General features: G+C 40.2%; 1 protein-coding gene across 1 annotated transcript; it reads right to left on the reverse strand.

Annotated features, from left to right (window-relative positions):
* Positions 1-6,649: 6,649 nt before the first annotated feature.
* Positions 6,650-7,842, reverse strand: WDR89 (WD repeat domain 89). Its single transcript, XM_010078029.1, has one exon. It carries the CDS (start codon positions 7,817-7,819, stop codon positions 6,650-6,652), a length of 1,170 nt encoding a protein of 389 aa, XP_010076331.1. The 5' UTR covers positions 7,820-7,842.
* Between the last annotated feature and the right edge of the window lie 15,257 nt (positions 7,843-23,099).

A 23,099-nucleotide genomic window follows, 5' to 3' on the forward strand; every position in this document is an offset into this window, starting at 1 on the left:
AGGATCTTTCCAACTACCTTAATGGTTCAATACCTAGAGTTATTCCCTCTGACCCATGCATCACTGTACGTCTTCACTTAGCAAAACAAGATTGTTTTATGAAATACTAATTTCTTTCTAACAAACATTAGGTTATCTAGTACTGGCCTCAGCTAGGCTTTGGTTTTTGCAGTGTGAAGCACAAACACCATCCTAGTTGACCCAAGACACGGTTGTCCCTATGGGTGTTGTCTCTGCCCTGCTGCCATGACAAGCAGAATTGTTCCCCACTTAGTTTTGTCAAAAAGATCCAACGCTGAAACATAAAACTGCGCAGCATCTAAGTGCTCATTTCATAGCATCACTGTTAAATCTACATGTTCAAGTACACTAAGCATACAGTTTTTTTAAAGTGTAGCATAGCAAATGCCAGTCTATGTCTGAGTGTTCCTACTGCAACTCTACAGCTGCACAAACTTTTGAAAAAATACCTCAGCAAGGAACATCCCCTGTTTCTCCTCACTTATCAGTCCTAAATTGAGACAGTTCACCAAGGTCATTGTTACAGTGAAGTCTTGAGGCTTCCTTCTTCAAACGATCTTCAAATTACTGCTAGGAAATGTTGCACTATGCTTTCTCTAGATGTCCGAGTAAAAGAATTTTAAAGCAACATTTGAGATCGCTGTGTAGAGGTAAGAGTTCCCATCATCAAAGCACGCAGCCTCCATTTCTCTCAAGACCCGGCAATCAGCTCACGTATGAACCAGCATCCTCTGGAGTATTCTGGCGAGTATTGCAGGCTTTGCAGTGCTGAGAGATACCCAGAAAACATCTTAAATTATCACCAGATTCAAACACAGAAACATATTTCAGAGGCACCTGCAGCTGGCCCGTCACTGGCAGAGCATCAGCAGAACCAGAATTTCCAGTTCAGGGTCCGTACTTCTTCCTCCCTCGCTTCTGGTACGACTACAGACATGAAGCACTGCATGCAAACTTTACATCCACGAGCCCGGAATAATGTTTGGCAGGACAAAGTACAGTTTAAGGCAGTCTTACAAACACTTCATTGGTTTATCTTTTCGCCTTCATCCTTCATGTATCCACAATACTGAAATCAAAGAAAGAAATCAGAACCTTTGTACTTGATTTACAGGCGTAGCTCTCCAGCACCCTCCAGAATCCCAGTAAAAGCTGTTAGCCACTTCCAGCTACTCCACCTGCTATGTGTGTATTCAATATTTTTAAATCTGGATCTGCAGTAGTGGGTGTTGACATAAGTTGTACTCAGAGGTATTCAACTCCATTAATAAGAACTCCCGTATTAAAAACATCCAGAAGAGTGAATTGTGGGTCTCTATTTGTGCTTCAGCTTTGGCCTAACATACTTTCCAGTATTAATAAAATCAAATATACTACCTGGGATGCCAGTCCTTTGGTGATCTACTGTGTATTGTGAGTCCCCTGGACCTTCTTTTCTTTCCATTTTTATTAGACATCCCCAAATGTTCATTTTAAATTAGCACTGAGAACTCTTGAACTCCTGCCAGCATTTCTCGTTGCCAGTTCTGAGTTCCTGTGGCAACAGGCTGCTCAAGTACCACCTTTAGCAGCATCAGATCTTTATTCAGAGAATGAGAAAATAAGACTGAAATTGATATTGAATTGAAAATGTAATATATTCCCATAAAAATACTGGTGCCAGGATTGCAGCAGGAGTATATAGAATAGTATCTTCTGTCATTCAGTTTCCAGAAATGTAGCTGTACTTTACAAAATACAGATTTCAAAGTGTCTAAAAGCATGAGGACACAAGACTTGAAGAAACACATGCGTTGAAATTCCAGTAGGACAGAACACCGTGACAGCAAGCTGAGGCCACCCCACTCCACTCCCATGAGCCAACACACCTGTGCCAGTTTACAAACTGGAACAAACTGGTATAGAAAGAGGAAACAGAAAACAAGAAGTTACCAAAATTCAAGGTCAGGTTGGACAGAGCTCTGAGCAACCTGCTGTAGTTGATGTCTCTGATTATTGCAGAGAGGTTGGAACTAGATGGCCTTTAAAGGTCCTTTGCAACCCAAACCATTCAGTGATCCCGTGATCCTCACACCTGCCTGTTAGGTTATCTGCACATAATTCTGGTACGGAGCCAAGGGAGGGAGCGCTGTATCATCACCTAACAGACAGCTGTAAGTTCACAGCCTGAATTCTACCTTTAGCTGTCATCTTCACACCCATTTTTGCCTTCCTTTTTCCCATGGCACTGGAAATCCCCCGATCCGTTGGTTCTGCAGGGCAGAGGCAGCAGCACTGGTCTGACCCACGGCTCTCCCTGCTGCTGGCAGAAGTTAAGAAAACCCAGCCCCTGTGAGCAAACACCTTCTGCCTCTCTTGCACGCTTCACTGCCAAATTGTTCATCTCACAGACAAACAGGAACTGGCTTCTATGCTTGAAGGGTGTTTATGTCTTGCATAATTTATTTAAGGTCCTATCCTGCTGCCCTCAAGCTCACAAGTCCCACGTATTTCAAAGGTAGAGGGTCCAGCTCCTTAGTCGAGGAGTTTCCCTGGACAGACACCCGGACAGAGGGTCAGCAGGGGCCAGCCTCCCTTTCCCCCTCCCTCCCTCCGCTTCCCTGCACACACAAGAAGCGCAGGGTCCAGCAGCCCACGCACAGGACAGGAGAGCTCATGGGGGAAAGGCACAGGGCACGCCCCCCTCCAGACAAGCAGGTATCAAGACACAACTCACTAGTACCCCCAAAAAAAGACCAAGAAGCCAAACACCAGAAGAGGATTTCAAAGGGATGGAGAGAAGGAATTCCAAATTAATAGTGGCAAATGCAGACGAGCTTTATAAGGTGGGCCAAAAGTGTCAATTCTTTCAGGAGTACAAGAGCTTTGCTGAAAAATTGACACAGCCATTAACTGCATCCGTACCGAGCTCCGTTACACTTGGGCTGGATCCCACCCCAACGGGAAGGTGCTTCACCACAAAGTGCAAGATGCAGCTGTGTAAGTGTGTAGGTACCCAGCTTCTAACACCTTTAAAAGCCTGTTTCTGAGTCAGCACTTCACACGACAAAATATATTGCTTCATATCATAGCAGGACCTACAGGGCTGTGTAAGATCGCTGGCCAAGAGAAAGCTGTCATTCAAAAACATAGCGTAAAGCTCGCACTTTACAGTGTTTTACTGTATCAGCATCTTTGCTAATTAAGATTTTAATGTAGATAGGCAGTTGTGTCCGTTTGAATACATAGGGGACATGCCATGTACAATTTGGCCACAAAATAGCTTATGCCTGACAACTGGCTCACTGAATTCCACCTGGAAATGAATTCACGCCTTTATTTAGATTTGTCAAATAATTTCCACCACCATCCCAAAGTGTGGGTAAAATCCTGCACTCTATGGAAATAACTGCTGACACTTCCCACTGACTACAGGACATAACCCTGATACATCTCTTACTTGAACAAAATGAAATTGCGAAACTACTTCAAGAAGAGGCAGCAAGCTCGTCCTCAGTTGGAGCACACCTGAAACACGACGATGGCGACTGCCCAAGTGTTGGATGGGAGTTACAGAGAAAAGAAAAAGAAACAAAGAGGAAATTTAGGAATGTGCCAAATGCAAGTATGTTTATTTTCATGGGTTCACAGCAGGACATTCTCCTGCTGCTCAGAAATATTGTACAATGGGTTTACTATCATCTCAGAATAAAGATGGACACTGTTTTCTGCACCGAGGTAGTCTACCTGGATTTTTCCTTTTCATTTACTGGGAAAAAATCTGATACCACTTCCAGAATGAAAGCTTCCCCTGGGGTTAAACAATTCACACAGTGACGATTGCTGAATGCCTGCTACTTGCACATAGTTTCAATTACATAAGTTTCACAAAGGTCAAATGTGTTTCTTAACAATGCTGAAGCCAGCTTACAGACATCAAAACTAACCTAAGAGATTAAATACAGTCAGACAAGTTAACCTGCCTAATTTCGGGTCTATTATTATTTATATGATTACATATGTATTCTGCCTGTGCTCTGTGGTCTATGAAATAGTGTTCGCAGTTCACAAAAGCAAGCAATGCTAATTACTCGTTAACATGTGGTTTCCATCTATGTTTATCTTATGGATATTAACCTGAAATTAAGTCAACACAAAATAAAAAGAAAATAATCAAGTATTTTCAGAGGCAACACTAGCCTGAGTCACCTGACAGCTGCTGTGCTTTTGCAGAACTTTAAGATGCATACATAAATACGTACGGACATACATACATTCTTCCTCTTCCATTGCTACTTATGTTACATACACAAAAGGGAATTAAAGCATGGCTTTGACTGTGATGGGTATCGATTTGTTAGGTATCAATCTAATTCAGATAACAGATCCAGGTTGCACACTTCAAACACTTCAGTACCACAACTCCCATCTCTGCTGCTTTAATTCAGAGACAGTTGGCAGAACACATCAGAATCTTGCTCAACAGACATTTGAAAGCAAGCGGAGACAACCAAAGGCTCCCTCGCTGGGCGCTTCTGTATGGAGCACACAAAACTGTCTTCAGGACATCAAGCCTCAGACAGGCCCGCTGACCTCACTCTACCGAGTGTGTCAAGATACCAGGAAAAGAGTGGATAAACACTGAAAAAGCAAGTTATAAATCATAGATGCAAGGAAAGAGCTCTCAGAATCATCCTTTAGTTTGCCACCGCAAACACGGGTACTGAACCAAGCCAGGCCCGTGAGGGCAGTACGGTGAATTCAGAGCGGTCAACTCAATTACAAAACTCTGCATTCCACAGACACAGGGAATAACTAGTGACTTGGGAGAATAAATCTTGAAAGGGTATGAGATCCCTATGTGTCATAGTCATGTCACTCGCTGCCCAAGGTGTCTCAAAATAGCACAAAGTAATTTGAAAAGCAACAGATAAGGATGTTGGGTGTAACTTGAATTTAACACAAGTAAAAAAAAAAACCAAGAAATGTGATTTTTAAACTGAAGCTGAAATTTCAATTGAACCTTTAAATAACCAGCAGTAACAAAAGCGAGTGAATCATCTTAATTATCACCAACAGGCAGACCTAGAACAACTACAGCTGCATAGTTGTGGCTGAAGGACATTGACAGTCTGTAAACATATCACATGGAAATTGGATACTTCTGGGTGAATAGGATTTGTTTCCAGAGATGATTAAGACATCTTCAGCACAGCTGTAACCATGCACTAGAGGTATCTCTTGTACTTTGGAAACTGTTCTTGAACTCCAGGCTAATCCTCTAAATTTGACATTCAAAACTTGTTTTGAAGGAATTACCTATCCACCCTCAGGCAAAAAGGAAAAAAAAACCAACCTGTCTTCATTCCTTTGCCAACTATTCTATAACATAGCAATTCTTAAATACTCTTGTGCTGTTTTCAGTTTAGTCCACATATGCTAACGATGGCGTAATTACCAACCACCACTTGACTGCAGTGGCCTCAGAAGGCTGAAGGCAATTGTGTGTGCAGAGTCAGATGCACAGATCGTAGCCTGCCAGTGGAGCAGAATAAGCATAAAGACTCCACCATTTCAGTACGGGGCAATTTTTGCATCACTTAATAGTTATTTCATGGAATACTAAACCAAAACTGTCCTAGAGAGATCTCCAAGCATAAAACCTTCTCTGCAGAGAGAAACATTTCTTAAAGGACACACACTAACCTCTAAAAGGTTTTGTTAAAGTCTCCTCATATTGGTCTGTTACTCCATAACTACCGTCTCGGAAGGCAGTGCTCATTTTTGTTTTTTAACATTCCCCCCTTGGAATGTGATACTAGCTTATCTCAAATGCAGGACTAGGGATTTTCAGCACCACTGTTGTAATTATACCTGTCAATTTCTTTAACTCACTGAAGATCTCCCAGATCTAGGTCTTCCAGAGGCATAGAATGAAGCTGCTTGCAAGATTCTTGGGTATTTTCATGCACGAAATATACCCTAAATAATGCCAGTTAAACAGTTCTCATACACTTAAAAATTAGCTGCTTGGAATCACGTGTTCCTGTTTGCTTGAATACATTCATACCTTTGCTATGAAAAATAAGGCTCTATCGGCTGCTTCTTTATGAGCTTGTTATAAAGCAGTGATATGATGGTGCAGAACGGTGCTTATTTTCTGTTTCATCAAGAAGTAATTCCCTCGGGCACTAAGATATGACATAAAATCTTTTAATATAGTGAGCAATTTCATTAAGTTCTCTGTAAAGAAAGAAAAATGCAGCACGAAATACAAAAGCTTTTAAAACATGCCAGGGAATTTCAGTGGGAAGGTAACAAATTAGGCGAGCCACAGGCCTATATTACACATTAAAAATGTTGGCTGAGGCATTAAACAACCACAGAAACATTTTTATATAATATGATTTAAGATCTATTGTTCAAGAGCTCAAGAGTAAATATTTACTCTTTTCTGATTAATATTAGCAACTTAATATATATTAAAAAAAAAAGGCATTCATCTGATGACTAAAATTCATTCCCAGGTAGAATTCAAGCATCATAGTTCTTTCCACAGAATACCTCCAAATAAAGCACGGCCAAGTATTGCCTGAGGGATTAAACACCAGGAAAACTCTACAGAGCAGAGATTGCCACTTCCAGAATTTTACTTTTTCCTGCTTTTGAGGGAGCTGTTGTGAACTCTTACTCTCTTCTGCACAGAAGAAGCAATCTTCATAGATGCTTTCTTTGCGAGGGACCTTTCCACAGCTCCAGGTTTCCATAGCAACAGCTGAGCATCCTCTCCACCCGTCAGCAGCGACTCATCTGTCAGGTTCCAGCAGAAGGAGCGAACAGTGGCAGAGTGTCCTCCGCAAAGGGTACCCACCAGGCTCAGGCCATTGGTGCCACAGCTGATCAGGTGAATGTTTCCTGTGGATGTTCCCCCAATAAGAAAGAGCTTGTCTGCCTTTTCGTGGTACAAGCCACCTACCAGGTAATGTAAGCTGGTGTTTTCAACACAGGCTTCGTCTCTGACATCCAGAACATGCAGTAGTGTTATCGGTTCTTCTGTATCTAACTGAGCCGTGTCCCACCAACAAAATCCCTCATCGTGTGTCGTGCAGTAGACCTGTTTATAATCTTTCCCAGACCAGCCAATAAAACTTACTGATGAATCTGAATTGCAAGTTGATATCAAAGCATCATCTTCATTATCCTTGTTAATGTCGAACACATTAACCAACCCATCAGTTGACCCAGAAACTAACAAATTGGGTTCTATAGGATGAAAACAAATCTTAGTGACATCGTCATTGTGGCTTTCAGAATAGACTCCCAAGGGTTCTTTAGTTGTGTTGGCACAGCTTGTAATGCCTCTTGCATCCCAAAACACCAGAAATGTGTCATTTTCAAGTTTTTCTGTTCCAGCACAAATGATGAGATCATTGCAGTTGATATCAAAACTGATGAAAACGCTGGAAGGATAGCCACTAAAAATCTGCACGGCTTTCTGAGTTGCTAAACGAATATCCCAACATTTTATTGTACCATCACTGCATGCTGAAAACACTACGCTGTCACATGCGTGTGCAAATCTGACTCCATTAAGTGTCCCAGGACAGCTACTGTACTCCCGCAGGAAGTTTAATGTTTCCCTGTTATATAATCTAATTGATTTATTGGAACACGAAACTGCCACAAAGCGACTGCTTTCAGATTGAGCAGGTTTGGAAACATCTATATCCAGCAAGTAAGCAGGTTCCTCACTCAATGTAGAACGCTTTGCTATGCGCAGACTAGCGAGCTGCTCCTCAATCTTCTCCACTGCAGTCATCTCAACTGCTGTTCCTAATATTGTCAGAAACCTGTAAAAAATAAAATTCATTATAACATTCTGAAATAATATTAACTTTAAACATATGTATGGAGATGCATCTTGCACAGAGATGATGCATGACGCCAAAATTCAGTTATCCTGATGTCCTACCCACTACAACTTCATTTACAGAAACAGAGAACTGGAAAGGGCTCCCTGAGTTAAGGAGTTCAGTCTCTTGGAACTGCACACACTACATCATATAATCCCCTTAAAAGATTAAATACTCTGTCTGTGAATCCTGTGAAAGTCACTTAGGCTAAATTTGCTTTATTTTTACAAAGTAAATAGTAAAGTTATGTTCTCCACAAGTGGAAGGAAAATGAAGTCATCACCATTACCTCAGGAGGAATAATTTTTGTTCTAAAAGGTTGCTAGGAGGCACAGCCCACAAACAGTTGCACCAGTACCCCTGCAGACTTCTTAGGGGAACTTTTCTGCTGAGGGATGCACAAAGGGTAGGCAGAGAACAGGAACAAAATTACGTAGAACTAATGCCTGGGCGGGCCAGATGAGAGAAATCCTTCAAGTATTGAGGTGCCCAATGACGCACATAAATCCCTGTCAGCATACCACAGACACCAGTGGAATTCAGGGGAATTAAGCACCTTTGCCTTTTTCATCAACTCTCCTAAGAAACTAAATGTTTTTTGAGCCTCCCATAAAACCACATAATGCTGGCTCAGTGCAACTGATAAAAATCTTCCCCTCACAGGCAATTCTTCTCTGGCTCTACTGAACCCTCCTACAAACCCGTAGTATTTCAGTGATGTACACAAATTCAAATCTCACCAAGCAAAACCAAAATAAAGTAATATTCTTCCAATGCTCTCATACACAGATTCTCTTCTAAAAACTGATGTGCCCTAAAAAATACGAATAAAAAAGAAAAAAGTTCTCCTTTCTATAACAGAAAGGAAAATTCAATTCTGTAACTGCATTAAAGGCTTTCATCAATTTAGAGTCAGAAAAAAATACTGAAGCCTTTAAATTTAAATGAGGTATCTGCCATCATAAACAACATGTGGTTTTAGAGAGTCCACAAACTACAACTATTTTTAAAATAAAGATGCAGTTGAGGTACGTTAAGTAACCACAACCATCCCCATGAATGCCTTCTGTTAAAATTACAGGTTCACTTAGACTACTCTTCTGTGTTAAAAAAAACGAACACTGAGGGAATCACAGCTAACCATCCCCATTAATGCCTTCTGTTAAAATTACAGGTGCACTTAGACTACTCTTCTGTGTCAAAAAAAAACGAACACTGAGGGAATCACAGCAGGTTCTGGGGGGGGCAACACTCCAGTGACTTTTCACTGGTGCAGATCTTTCAGGTAACGAAAATAAGGAGATTTTTGAGTACTGCTTTACCCTTATTTCCTTAAGAACTAGGCCAGCACCCAATCCTAGTTACCACATGCCTGAAAGGACACTTTTTGAAAAAGTCCAAACAGAAATGGGATAAAAAATCAGGCAGACCCAGAATGCAAGAAAATACTCTCACACCTTCCCAGCTGTCCCATCACAAATTTTTCTGCAAATTTTCTTCAGGGTGGATTTTTAGGGATGGAATGAGTAAGTTTCCATGTATTACTTGTTTTAGGGTGATTATTTTAATGGTCCATGAGAGACCAGCAATAAGGGAAAGGTTGCCATGACAAAACTGCATTCTGCTTTCTTTTCTTCTTGGTGTTGTTTGTAGTTTCAGGGTTTTGCTTTCCCTCCTCCTGTTTGGTACATAGAAATATTCATGACACCATGTGACAAACGAGCAAACTCAAAAAACAGCTTAAGTAGGCACACTCATAAAAGCTTAATTCCCAAGTCACAAATAATCTCACTAAGCTATTTGCCTCAGTAATATCCTGACAATGAGGTCCCCAGGTTAATCTTCTACATCAAAGCAACCTTTCAGAGCACATCTACAAGTCATTTTTGCCGTAAAACGCAGACATCCTGGGGAAACTCCTTTCCCCTCTGAGGAGAAGCAGTTCAACACGTTTTATGGCATCATCCTGAGTACAACCCAACCCACAGAGCTTGCTCCTTACTTTTCTGGCTATGTCCTCAAACCGAACAAGCTTTTACGGGAACTATTACATAAAGCAGGCTGTTCTCAAACACTGCTTGTTTGGCTGCATCCAAGACCAAGGCCCCATTTTATTTGGATTTGTTGGACTTTGTTTTTGAAAAATCACCACGTAGCACTGTAACACAATATTTTTGCCATGCTAATTAAAGTACCTCAAAGACTATAGCACAAAGTTGAGACAGAACAATTTAAAGAAAATTTGCAAAACTGTTAAACTTCCATGCAAATTAATAATTTAAATTAAACAAATAAATATTTTTAATATTATTATGAAGGACAACTTTTACTTAAACCAATTTGCTGAAGAATTGCAATAGAAGCTTCTATTTAAATGTCATTTAAAACCACATGCTTGCAGGTGGAGAAAGGAGTTTCAATAAACCAGCTATCCTGTAGTGCTATTGTTACTAAAAAAATTAGGTTCTCTCTGTAAACGTTTTCTAAGAAAAATGTAGTTTTCCAGACTGACCTGAATTTCAAGCTCTATTGTCTATTCAGACTTTTTATACTCAAAAGGCCAAGTAAACTCAAACAGACATGTTCCGGACAAATATCATCCATTTGGAAAGCAAGCTGCAGTTGTTTAAATATTACTGACTTCAACAGAGAATATTATTCAATGAGCAGTTTCTACAACACTCATGTCAGAGCTTTTACTGATGAGGAAGGGAGGGCAAGGGAACTCTACAAGCACCCAGAAATTGTAAAAAGCCAGAGTCTGTAAAAGCATGTTCATTCAGATTTAATATTTTCTGGGAAATAAAATTAGCCCAAGATAGCTGCTCTTAAGCTTTTAAACCCAAATGACACAGGTGCAGCTATTCTGAGATATCAGAAAACGCTGCTCATGTTCATATAGATGTGCAATTTATACCATCAGGAAGCTGGAGGGTACCATTCGCAATTCTATTTCCACTGCAACGACTAAGAATCCTTAATACTGCATTTGATGGCAGCCAGGTTTTCACTAAGAACTCAGTAAAATGTCTGCCCTCCTAAGAAAGTCTTCAGACTATTATGAAATTGTGATTGAAGGTTATATAAACAATTCATGCTCAAACTTCAGGGTGTAGCTGCCAGCCCTTCCTTTTTAAGAAGGGGAAGTCACTGTTGTATTTTGATGGGAAAGTTTAAATGGCAGGAATAGGATCTGTGTTAAATTTATGAGACAAATAGGAAACAATGGTCTTCCAAACACAATAGAAGATAACTAAGCATTGGACTGCAGCCACCTGCAAAGCACATGGTGCTCTGCACCACACAAGAGAAGCACTTTTAGTTTAGCACTCCTTAACTTCGACAACACAGGTATCTGCTTTCTTATGGTCACCAGGGATCCTTTGGCAAAGTTGGTGTCTTTGAAACGTGACATAATTTGGATATAGCACAATAGCCAGTGAGGAAAACTGCACATGCTAATTTGACAAACTGTCTGACACAGGCTTTGTAGGGAACAGACAGTTTGCTCTTGAACTGTTCCAGTCTCAGACGAAATAGCAGAGAGAGCACTGGCCAAAACCTCTTCTTTCCCCACGGTACCTCCTTTGCTCAGAACATGAGGTAGTTAATTAAATTCAGGTTCCTCACTTATTCCAGCTCACAGTGGGTCTGGAGTCTGGATCTAGAGTCTCAACACAGACTAAATCCAGGTGATGTTCAGGTGCCAGGAAGACACCACCACTTGGATGACACACAAGTATCTTGCTGAAGGTGTCTGTCTGTGGCTAGTCATTTGTGTTTGAAACAGAAGTCCAGCCCCATCCTCAGTGACCTCTGTTCCTCGTACGTAACAGCTGCAGCTCTCATCTGCACTCACACCTGCACCCTCTGAACAAGGTAAAGCCGCCTTCTACAAACTAACCTCTGTGTTATTGTATCTAGTCCTCTGGAACTACATTCATGTGATCTTTTCTAGTAATTAACTTCACAGTTATATGCAAACCCTGCACATCTCCTTGGTATCACAATTACCAGAAACAATAAGCTTCTTGAAGGACACTCAAAACTCAATACATCTTGGGAACTCTGAATAAATACAGTACTCTGAAATAACCTAAAATATTTTGACCTCCAAGGCATCCCACAAGGCTCCTTTAAAAAAGAAATAAGCTTGATATTTAGAACGGAAGGCATGAAGCAGAAGGGATTCCAAAGAGGTAGCACAGGATTTTCAGATGCCTTTGTTATGTACATCTCAGTGGAGTGTGGAAACATCCATACAGTAAGACTAGAAGCAAACAGTCAGAGGTGCCCAAAGCAGGCCTGTCCAATGACAGAGAAATGAAAGGTAAGCGGCTATCAGCGCAAATTAAACATTTAGTATTGTCTCAGCATATACTGCTGTGCTCTTTGTGCCCTATTCTAAACATCCCAGTCTCAACTCCAGCCAACAGGCTCACAAGTCCTCTTTAATCCAGAAAGTTTTTCAGAAAATAAAACAGTAATTCAGAAGTTATTTTCCTTCTTCTTTTAGTTGTGCACGTAAGATGCTGCCAAATTGCATAGTTCTCATTTCCAAAAGGGAATGTTAGCTCAACAATATATAGAAACATCAAATTACCTCTCTGAAAAATACCATGGAAAATGTGGGGGAAATGGACCTTTGCCTCAAAGATTTAATCAGTACGTAAGAGTAACTTATGAGTAGGAGGGTAGAAACACGTAATAAAAATGAAAACAACCTGTAGCTTTGGCAATCTTCTCTGCAGAGGTCAAATACCAAAAATAGCAAGGGATTTGAACAGCAGTAGATGAAATCTTGCACTGTTCTTTCCTATTATAAACAATACAAACAGACCCTCCCTTTATTTTCACCATTATTAAAAGTTCAAGAACAAACCGAGAACAAACCTGGAGCTCTGGGCATTTCAGTTCATGCATGCAACATTACATGTGGTTTGCATTTTAAAACAAAAACGCAAAGCGCAAGGTTGGCTGAGGAGAACACATTAGCACGCTGCACTTCACTAATGCAGAATGCCTTCAGAGACCTCTCCTCACTGGCACACTTCACAGCAGAAGATGGATCAGCCAAATGATCTAAGCACTGAGGGGAAGCACAAAACACCCATCAGGCATGCATAATTTCTGCAGGATACAAACTCCTAGAGCTGATTTTGTTATTTTATCAAAGCAGAGAGAGAAGGTGTTTTTCCAGCATTCCCACAAAGCCCGTTTAAGGCAAAGAGAACAGCATTTAGCAGGAAGGGAATAAGATGCACGAGAGGCTATGCTAAAGTGCAGAGACAAGATGTAAACTCCCAAGAGAATTATTCCATCCTTTCAAATCAGCTACATCTACTTTCCAAACGTAAAGCACAGCAAGAAAAAAAAAAATCCATGTAATTTTGCATTTGCAGTACAGAGAAAAATATATCAAGGGAGCAGAAAGGAAAAAAAAAAAAGATAAAGCTCTGCCAAAGTCTATGGGAAGAGCAAAAAAAATTAGGTCTACTGAACTACCTGCATTCCATGAAATCACTTCCATCCTACTCTCCTACCAGTACGGACCCTGGGGGTACAATCCTGTTCAGCAAAGGAAAGAAAAGCTGTAGGTGGGACAGAGAACCAAGGAACTGGCCTTAAACAACACTACTGGTTAGAGGAAAAAATAAGAGTCAGGGCTAGGAGAGAACAAAGGCAAAAAAATCACAGGTGCTCAGTGCTTTGGGGTTCAGTGATGAAAAAAAAAACCCACACCATGTGTGTACTCATCTTTTGGGGTCATAAGCAGGTGTTCACATCAATACAGAAACAAAGCGTCTTTTTCAATATTATACCAGATATCTGAGAGAGAAAGAACACAAAACAAGCTTTTGTATTTGGCCAGGCTTAGTTCTAAATGCATAAATCATAAAAACCATACAATTAATACTTTCACCAAAAGAAAACTTTTCAAATGAGTTTGTTGGTGTAAGATTTTGGATTCCAACTAGAAAGACCTATTCTGATTTTGCATCCAACACTGGAAAATATAGTGGAGGCAGGTGACATTCAGAAAAATTTAGGCATGCCTTCAGGTCCAAATTGCAATGAATTAACATTCAAACTTGAGTAACTGAAAGCCTAGTGATATACATTCATGAACCAAAAGATATGGTAAACAGCTGCAAGGGACCCAAATGACAAGCCATCATAAGAAAAAAAACATCTAAGTGTAGAACAATCCAATGTACAATTAAAAAAATTCCAATAAACCAGAAGACACCACATAAAACTATAAAAATTCTCAAATTACTAACTTTGGCTTCAAATTTAAGTTGAAGTTATTAAAATCTGATTAAAATGCTAACAAAAAACATGGGAAACGGTTTCTAAATAAGAAGCCAAGTCAAACATTATTTCAAACACATTTGAGAATTTCCTTTTTTCAGTCTTCTCTTTTCACCCAATTCCATGGTAGTGACACAGACCTACTAACAGAGGTGCAGCACCACCAAAATCCCACTCTGACATGACCAACTGGATCCAATTGAGAACTTACTTGTGAGGGGGAGGTTTCCTGGTAGGGACCTCATCAGGTAGAGGATGTTACTGCATCCAGGTGTCAATGAGGTGGTCATCCAATAAAGGAGACTGCAAAGCAGTAAGAGGATAAGAGTTGCTCTATTTTACTGTCACAGCTATTCTCAGATCAAGCTGATAGAAGCTGCAGCAGAAACAATCCTATTTTATAAAGGCAGATCCGGAAGATTCCCAGGCAAAGGTTAAATTACAGAAAGAGATACTGTAATCAGGACATTTATCCTCTGAATTCTATATACTCTCCTTTATTTTTGTAACGAATACTGTATTTTACAACACTCTCTGAAAGCTAATCTATGCCTATATTGCACACTTACAGCCTCTGAACAGGCAAATGATGAACTCTGCATCCTCAGGTGGATTCTGGAAAAGAGGGAAGAGCTGCCAGGAAAACCGTCCTAGTGCCGGGCCTTGGCTTTTACACTGGAGCTAGTCTCTGACATGTGGGTCAAATATGAGGTTTGGGTCTACTGGCCTTTCTCCCCTCTCGTCCCAGGAGTGCCTAACATGTACTCCAGCCCAGCACGCTAACAACATCTGGGGTGAGCCATCCAGATCACCTTCTAAAAGAAGGGCAAGCCACGGCCGGTTCTGCAACACTTTCTCTAACAAACACCTCCTCCTACAATGGGACCCTGGATACTGGTTAACACCTCCACGAGGAATGAAGGTGGACGATGTGTGCACCAAACCGCTCCAGAAGATTTCACTGTCCAAGTGCTACGAAAACACGAACGCTCCCAACTCCAGCAGATGCTAGGTAATGCACAGCTTCAGAACACAGCACCTCTGTATCCTGGTGTCTGTAACATAACCAGGGCTGCTCAGCCAACCTGCTGCAAAATTTGAAAGGAATCCAAGTCTCAGCCTTCTGCATTTGCGCTTATCTCACCAGACCACAGTGACCACAGAAAAGTAATTTCCTTTCTCTTGTGAGCACCTCCCACCGTAGACACCATATTGACATTACTTTGTGTAACCACAAACAAAGGAAAGAAGATACAGAACTAAACAGTCTCTCAGTTACGTACAGCCAGCAACTGCTGGAAATCAAATGTGTAGGGTACAACGTTCCCCTGCATGGAGCACTACGTTTTTCTCCATTCACACTTCCTCAATATAACCATGAGCAGCTAAGAGATGTTTCATACCTGTCTCTGAACTACTCCTCACATGCCTCCTCACTAACAGCATTTTCTTCTGTTAAAAGGTCAAACAGCTTGCTGTTGACTTTGCATTACAGCTAAGCACCAAGATGGTCACTGCACAGACAAGGAAGACAGAAATAAAGCTATTTGAGTGGATTTGAACAAGACCCTGGCCTACAAACACTTACCAGTCCTGGTTCTGGCAAATCCCAGCAAGCTGCAACATTCACTCTTTACTTTCTTCATCACTGAAACAAAGACAGCATTTGCCTAACTCGCCTGATACTTGTGTACACAAACATTAGCAAGTACAGTCAGCAGCAGCCTTTTGAAAGAAAAGGCCTTGTTCTGAACATCTACGCTACAAGACAAAATGCCAAAGTCACAGTAACACTGCAATGCACCTGCAAATTCCACAATCAAAGAGGGCTTTGATGTCCTTTCAAGTTTGGGATTACAAGAAAGGACTCCAAGAGCGATGATTTTGAGGGCCACTTTAAGCTGAACAAAACCACCACATGAATGGGCAACCCCAATGATCCACCCTACAGAGAAAGGTGAACGGAAAAAATTACTTATCCAGCTGCATGAATAATTTAGTGACTCTGAAATAACACCATTTATTTCCTTCAATTTAGACATTGCCACTTGGTACCAACATCCTCATATTAAAAAAAAAAAAAAAAAAAACCAAAACTGGAAATAAGTAAGACGAGTCTCCCAAATATTAGTAAATTTTGTTTAAATTCTTCCAAAGATTTTTTTTCTACACCACAGGAAGCCTGTGAAATTTCAGCCTAAATTTATCATCAACTGTAATAAAAGGATATAAAGAAACTTAGCTACAGCAGGAAAATAGCTCCTACTACCACACACTGGTGCCCAAATACCTATAATGAGATAAAATGTTTTATTTACCAGAATATTTTAGCAATTCTTTCACAACAGTAATTTAGCTTAAGTACACTTCGTTACCAGAGCTCATTCTTCAAAACACAAGTCTGTTATATTTTCAAGACTTTTCTTAAAAATCCAAATTTAAATCAGCTGCTACAGCTCTCATCTTCACGGGCGATGTTGCTGGTGAACTGATAAGAAAATATTCCCCTACACGTGCAGATGTGGCACCAGGATTTTCTGAACACAACATTTGTGTGCTTGGCAATTTTTAACACTACGCTAACATCACTGCCTAAGCAATTCTCCGCAGTTCCAGATGTATTGCGCAAGCACAAACATCTGTCAGGCCTAAGCAGGGGAAATGACATCGCCTTATTTTCCTCATTTGCTTCCCCTGGAACATGCAGATCACTAGGGTACCTTCACCAGTCACATCCTAGAATATTCATTTTTTATATTTAGCTAACGCAGAACATCACCACATCACGGTAATTGTGAGACCCTCTCCAGTGTCAAAGCAGCAGGACAAACCGGAGATCCTTGCGTGCCCATGACAGCTCACAGACTATCCATTTCCAAAACACGCTCTTTGTGCATAGCCTGACAGCTGGAGGCTCTGCTGAATCCTTTTATCATGCCCTAAGCTCAATTTTCAATGCACTGTAGCAGACAAAAGGAAAAGATCTCATCTAAGTGACAACAGTAGGATGGAAGAGGCTGAAATAAAGGGTTTCAGAGCTATGTTGACTCTATCCTGTTCAAGAGAATTTACCTTTCAGTCTCCATAAAAGATGCTGAGGCATCAAGTATGTGCACATTGTACCCAGGCAGGGCACTCTCTTCAGCTCTTTGTTTTCAAGAACCTTTAGACAGTGTTTACACTTGAACCACATGCAGCACTCCAGTGCTAGTTTCACCAATTCTGTACACAAATAAAAAAATATTTTTTCTCTTTTTATAACATCCAAGTACACAGTGATTTTCCATCATACTGTGCTGTAAATTCAAATTCAACTTCTTTTTAACAAGAGTAATTTAGGACTCAGTCATAAGAAATGGAATAATGAAATAATGAAAGGGAAGGACAAAAGAGCAAGTATGTCGGTATTGATACTCTACCACTTTCTGATCAAGAGACCTACTGTATGCAGCAACACATACCATCCCTGCTGGCAATCACAACAAAAACTGTATGCTTTTGTCAGCACGGGTAAGACTCGGGTGGGGAATTTATTTTTTTGAGACCCACAAAGACATTTCCAACATCTTCAGCAGACAGTGTTGCCCCAAAACAAGACAAGGATAAAAAGCAAAGTCAAGAGCTTTATGCATTTTAATAACTCTGCTCTCAAGTCATGTTTGTTCTCAATGCTTTAGTCAATCCATATTTCCCAGGGTCATAGCAGGCTGCCAGAAGGACTCTTTGCTGAAGCCAATCTCTTGATAACTAAACCATAATCAAGTGCAGAGGAGGACAGGTTAGATGATCCAGGGAATGGACTGTTTATTTTACAAGAAGCAGCTGGGATGCTTTGCCTTGTATAGCTTGGCAAAGACAAGAGACTGAGAGGGGATACGATTACTATCTACAAATACATCAAAGGAATAAATGCTGAGGAGGGAGGGGAGCTACTCAAGAACAATACTGGCACAATGGTTTAAGAGCATAAACTGACCATAAACAAAATTTAGAGCAGAAATTATAAAGTTTATCTTTCAAAATAGTTTCCAGTTAGAACAGCAGGGGCAAAAACTTTGACTGCCTTAATCTACTTTTACAACCTCATCAGCCTGGCACCCACAACTGCCCTTGCACAGCAGAGAACACAAATAGGAAGACAGACTGAAAAACAAGTGACTACAAGATAAGCTGGCTCATCATTTCTTTCCTGAAGATACCACATTGCCAGACAGACAATAGCAAGACACAACATTCACTCACTGCATAGTTTGTAGAGGGTTTGTGGCTTCCTCTCCCCATGCATCTAAAACTGTTGGGATAAAAGTCCAAGGACTTGAGAGTGCTCCTCCACATCTTTTTGCAAAGGCTGTTGCGTGGGAAATGCAATGCCTCTCTCTCAAGATTGAATGTTTATCAGTCACTGCAACGTAGAACTGACGTCCTGTGGCGACTGCAACTCTCAGTGCACCATAAACATGACATCAGCGTGGCTGAGAACAGGGGCACTGTGGTCATCTCACAGTGCAATGCAAGGTCCAGGAGTGTCCAAGGGACAGAGACTGTTGTTTCGCACTCAGCCCACTTGATGTCACTAATGACCACCGCTCACAAGCAGCTCAGTCACTCCGAGGAGCTGCAGTCACAGATTTAGACCACGCCATTCAAAAGGAGAGCGCTTACTCTTTTTATGACACCTATATATTCCTCCACTAATTTTAATCGGCTACGATAAGCTAATTGTCTCCTTAACAGAGTCCCATTCAAGGAAATAAAAAACTTAATTTACAGTACAAGGCATAAGAAATAAGCCTGAAATACTGCAAAGGATGTTACTAAGGTACCAGCATTTTTTTCTTCCTTTTAAAAAACTCAGTTCCTCAAATCAGACTGTTAATCAAAAGTCACAGCGTTCACTTAGAACTGTCTAGCACCAAAAACTGGAGAAGAAAAACCCCTCAAATTCACCTGCACTGCAACTTTCTCTTTCTGATCTGTCAAATTGAGTAAGTTACATGTTCTTTTTTAAAGTCTCATTTTTGTGAATTCAATTCAGAGCTCTTTATCTTTCAGAGTTCATGACACCATGCAACGCACACAGAAGCGTACAGGGAACAACTGACTTCTGTGCATTTGTATCTACTCTTTAAGCACCCAACAAGTGTCAAGTCCAGAAACACCCATCACTATATTTTCCTGGGGAAAGCAGGGAACAAGCCAATTCCAGAACTAAAAACTCTTCCTCTCTTAATCTGCTACACTCACACCTGGCTCTTATGAATATTCCCGAAGCAGGAACAATCAATACGTGGTAATCATTATCTGTGACATCAAACCTCTAGAATTCATTTTTCCTTAAATATATTTCCCCCCTTTCAAAACTGAGTCTCATACATCCTTAGATATGACAGATATTGAGTAAACTAAAATCAATTTCACTTACCTCCAAAAAATCCTCCGCAAACAGTATACAAAACTAATGTCAGGTTTGCTAGCAAAAGTATGTGTCTAAACAACAATTTTTGCTTTCACAACCATCTGCTTGTCCCTCCTGATTCCACAAAGCAATAAAAATACTTAATTCCAGCTCTCTCAGTCATTCCCATATCAACAAGCATACACAAATGCTTATTACTAAAAGACCCTCAAATTATTGAAAAGCAATCAGCATCTGAAGCTTCCTATTTCAGGTACTGCCAGCATGTAACTCCATCTAGCAAGCAGTCTGCTAATTTCAGTTAAATGCTGGGTTGTCTTTTCACCAACATAACTGCTTACCAATTGTACAGCGCTTTTACATCTCATTTTTAAGAAGAAACTAAGCAATGTTTTCATCTTGAAATAATAGGCACAGGAAAAAAGATCACAGTAGTTATGGCTAGCTGCAGAGAGAGGTGCAAGTGAAAAGTTGCTAATTGACTGAAAAAAAACAAAGAAAAAAGATTAAGATTCTGCTGAAGAAGACAAAGAAATTGCAAAAAAGATTAATAACATTTTCAAATAGAATTGCTGCTATACACATGCACAATACAGCAAAAAAAAAAAAAATCATTAAAACTAATTTTTTTGAGTCAGTTAGTTTAATCCCGTATATGAACTATGAGTTTTTTAACACACCTATTTTTTCACTGATTCAGTTGCTATATTAAAAGAAAGATATCCAGAACCCTGTAGTCTTGATTTTTCATTAAGTTTTCATTAGCTGAAAAACCAGAGAATTAAAGAAAAATAGCAAGTGCCCTTATTAGGTCACAGTGAAGTCTTATACAAAACAAGTCTCAAAGAGCAAAACAATAGGGAGCAAGGTTTTAAAATATTTTCATTCCTCTATCCATTGCAACTTTTAGTCTGGAACTAACCATTACGGTCACCTCAAAACATTTTCAACAATACAAATAAAAAGTGTGATAAAAATAATAACAGTCTGCAAGAAGAGACTTCAGATTAATGTGAAAAGAGATAATTTTATGTAAAGTCTGTAAAGGGTATAAACAACAGTACAGACAGTTTGTCTTGAAAGGAGATCAGACTAGATAATGCAGTAGTCCTTCTGGACTTAAACACCTGACATAATGAAACAACAAAAATGTATCAGACTGAAGAGTTTTTAAGAAAATATTAATGTGAACTTGTTAAAGTGGACAGCTGCACAGTGTTTGCTTCCTGCCAGTACTTACAAAATATTTTGATTGTTGAAAACACTCAAATATTTTGTAGGGCCTAGAAACAGGACAGAAAACACATTCTACGATGGCACCTTCAGAACAGCCAAATGTATTTGTCAGTATTTGTCCTGCAATTTGACCATGATCTTTTCATGGGCGTACTTTCTTTTTCCAGTAAGCTGTCCACCCCATCTCCTGCTTTGTTCTCACTGAAATATTTTGTTGAAACTTGCATCAAAGTATCAGCTAAGGCAAAAATACATCATAGAAACAATTCATCCAAACTACTGAAATTTAATGTGAAGGCAACATTTCAGCGTCAGACATCCTCCTCTCTCAGTCTAAAGCTTTATCTACCAAAGCAACAATGTTCTATACAAAATTTCCCAAACCCCTCTCATTTATTTTAGAAGCTAATATAACACACTCTGGTTGGTCACATCCATGTATGAAGTTACCTCCACATCTGTTTAACTAACCAACCCTAAATTAAATGCTCTAAGCTTCTTTAGAGACTGCACTGAATGTGTCCCATCTCTACCTGCTGACCGCACCAGCCCCTCAAGTTAAGAGAACATGCTTCAGGCAGGGCTGAACCAGCACCAGCTCCACTTGGTTTGTAGGTGCAAAGTGCTGCAGCAGAGCTGTCCCTTCCCGGGGCTTCAGCAGCTGCAAACGGGAAGGACAGAACAGTCTGAGGGCTCCTTGGTGGGAAAGAAAGGGAAAGGAAAAGGATGTGAACAGGAGGAAATACGAGAGAACAAAGCACCAGTAACACTTCTGTTAAAGGAAGATACAGTACAGGAGCATGAGAATGGGAAGAGCTAAGGGAGAGTGGATAGTGGATCAGGCTAAAGCCTGAGGAGGGCAAAGGCATGTTTGAAGTTGAACTTTCCAACCCCACATAGCTAGAAGCAACATGCTCTTTTCTTGCCTTTTTTACTTTCTCCATCACACCTAAACTACCTGCAAGTCACAAAACACACTCCTCTCCAAACCTTGGCCTTACCAAGTCTCTGATTCACAAGTCTCAACACTTTTTTTTTTCATATCTGGTGTGAAACCCACTAACAGGTTGGCCATCACACAGGAGAGGCTGATCCACTCAGAAGATGTCTTTTCACTCACCAATTAAAACCAAACCCTATAAATCTGTACTGGCAACTTTACACCAACACAGCTAGCTGATCATTACGGTAGCGCAGATTTCCTTCAGCTTTGAGTTTTTCAGAAAAGGTCAAACATCACATTATCTGTGCTGCCAGCACGTGGTGACAGCAGTCTAGTTTTACATGAGACCTCACACACAGTCAGGCACAGCCCAGACCCCAGGGCTGCCCAGCAAAGGATCCTTGTCCTCAAGACTGCACTGAAAGAAAAAAACATTTTAAAAAATCACCTTGTACTTAAGGCATTCAAAAAGCTACCTGAAAACCAACGATCATCCCGTGTACAGCAGAACTCTCACAAAGTAAATAATAATTTTTTTTCCAGAAAGTCTGAGAACACACAAAAACAGAAGAGGCCTACGCATGCAGAGGCTGCCGAGGAGTCCGAGGCCCACCTTCCCTACTGGGGTGTTCCTTGGCCCCATAAAAATAGATTCAGAGGAAAATGCAAATAGCTACCCTAGGCTTTAACCCTAAACAAACAAACCAACATGCAAACTTTAAACAAGCATTATGTAAAACCAGCACCTAGAAAGCAATTCTTGGGATACACATGAACAGAAACCTTCTTAGTTTCTCTGTTGACAATGACAACTATCTTATAAGAACTGCCTTGCAGACACACTTCACTGAATCTGATGATTGCTCTCAAATAGGAAACTCATCTAAAATATTAAGAAATAATAGGCATTAACATAGCTTAGTTCTGAGAACAAAGTTTTCATGGACCCAAAAACCAGCATACTAAGAGAAGACCTTGTGTTTCTGCATTCTTCCAAATATACAACACATTTCTAGGGAAAATTAATTTGGAATTATAGAATTGTAACCATTGAGTCCGTAACATAACACAGCATTGACAATTCCACTCCCTGTATCTTGCAGGAAAAAGTGAATTCTCCAGCATAGCATATTTTGAAATGTTTGTTGGTTATATAAAATATAATTTAAAGATATATGTATTACAGCTCTAGCAATAGTTTCTTTAACAATTTATTTTCTTCAAAAACATAAAAGTTTCTTTTTACTTTTTCCCACAGGAATAATACAACAACAAC

Source organism: Pterocles gutturalis, unplaced genomic scaffold (assembly GCF_000699245.1).
Source record: "Pterocles gutturalis isolate BGI_N339 unplaced genomic scaffold, ASM69924v1 scaffold25803, whole genome shotgun sequence".
NCBI lineage: Eukaryota > Metazoa > Chordata > Aves > Pterocliformes > Pteroclidae > Pterocles > Pterocles gutturalis.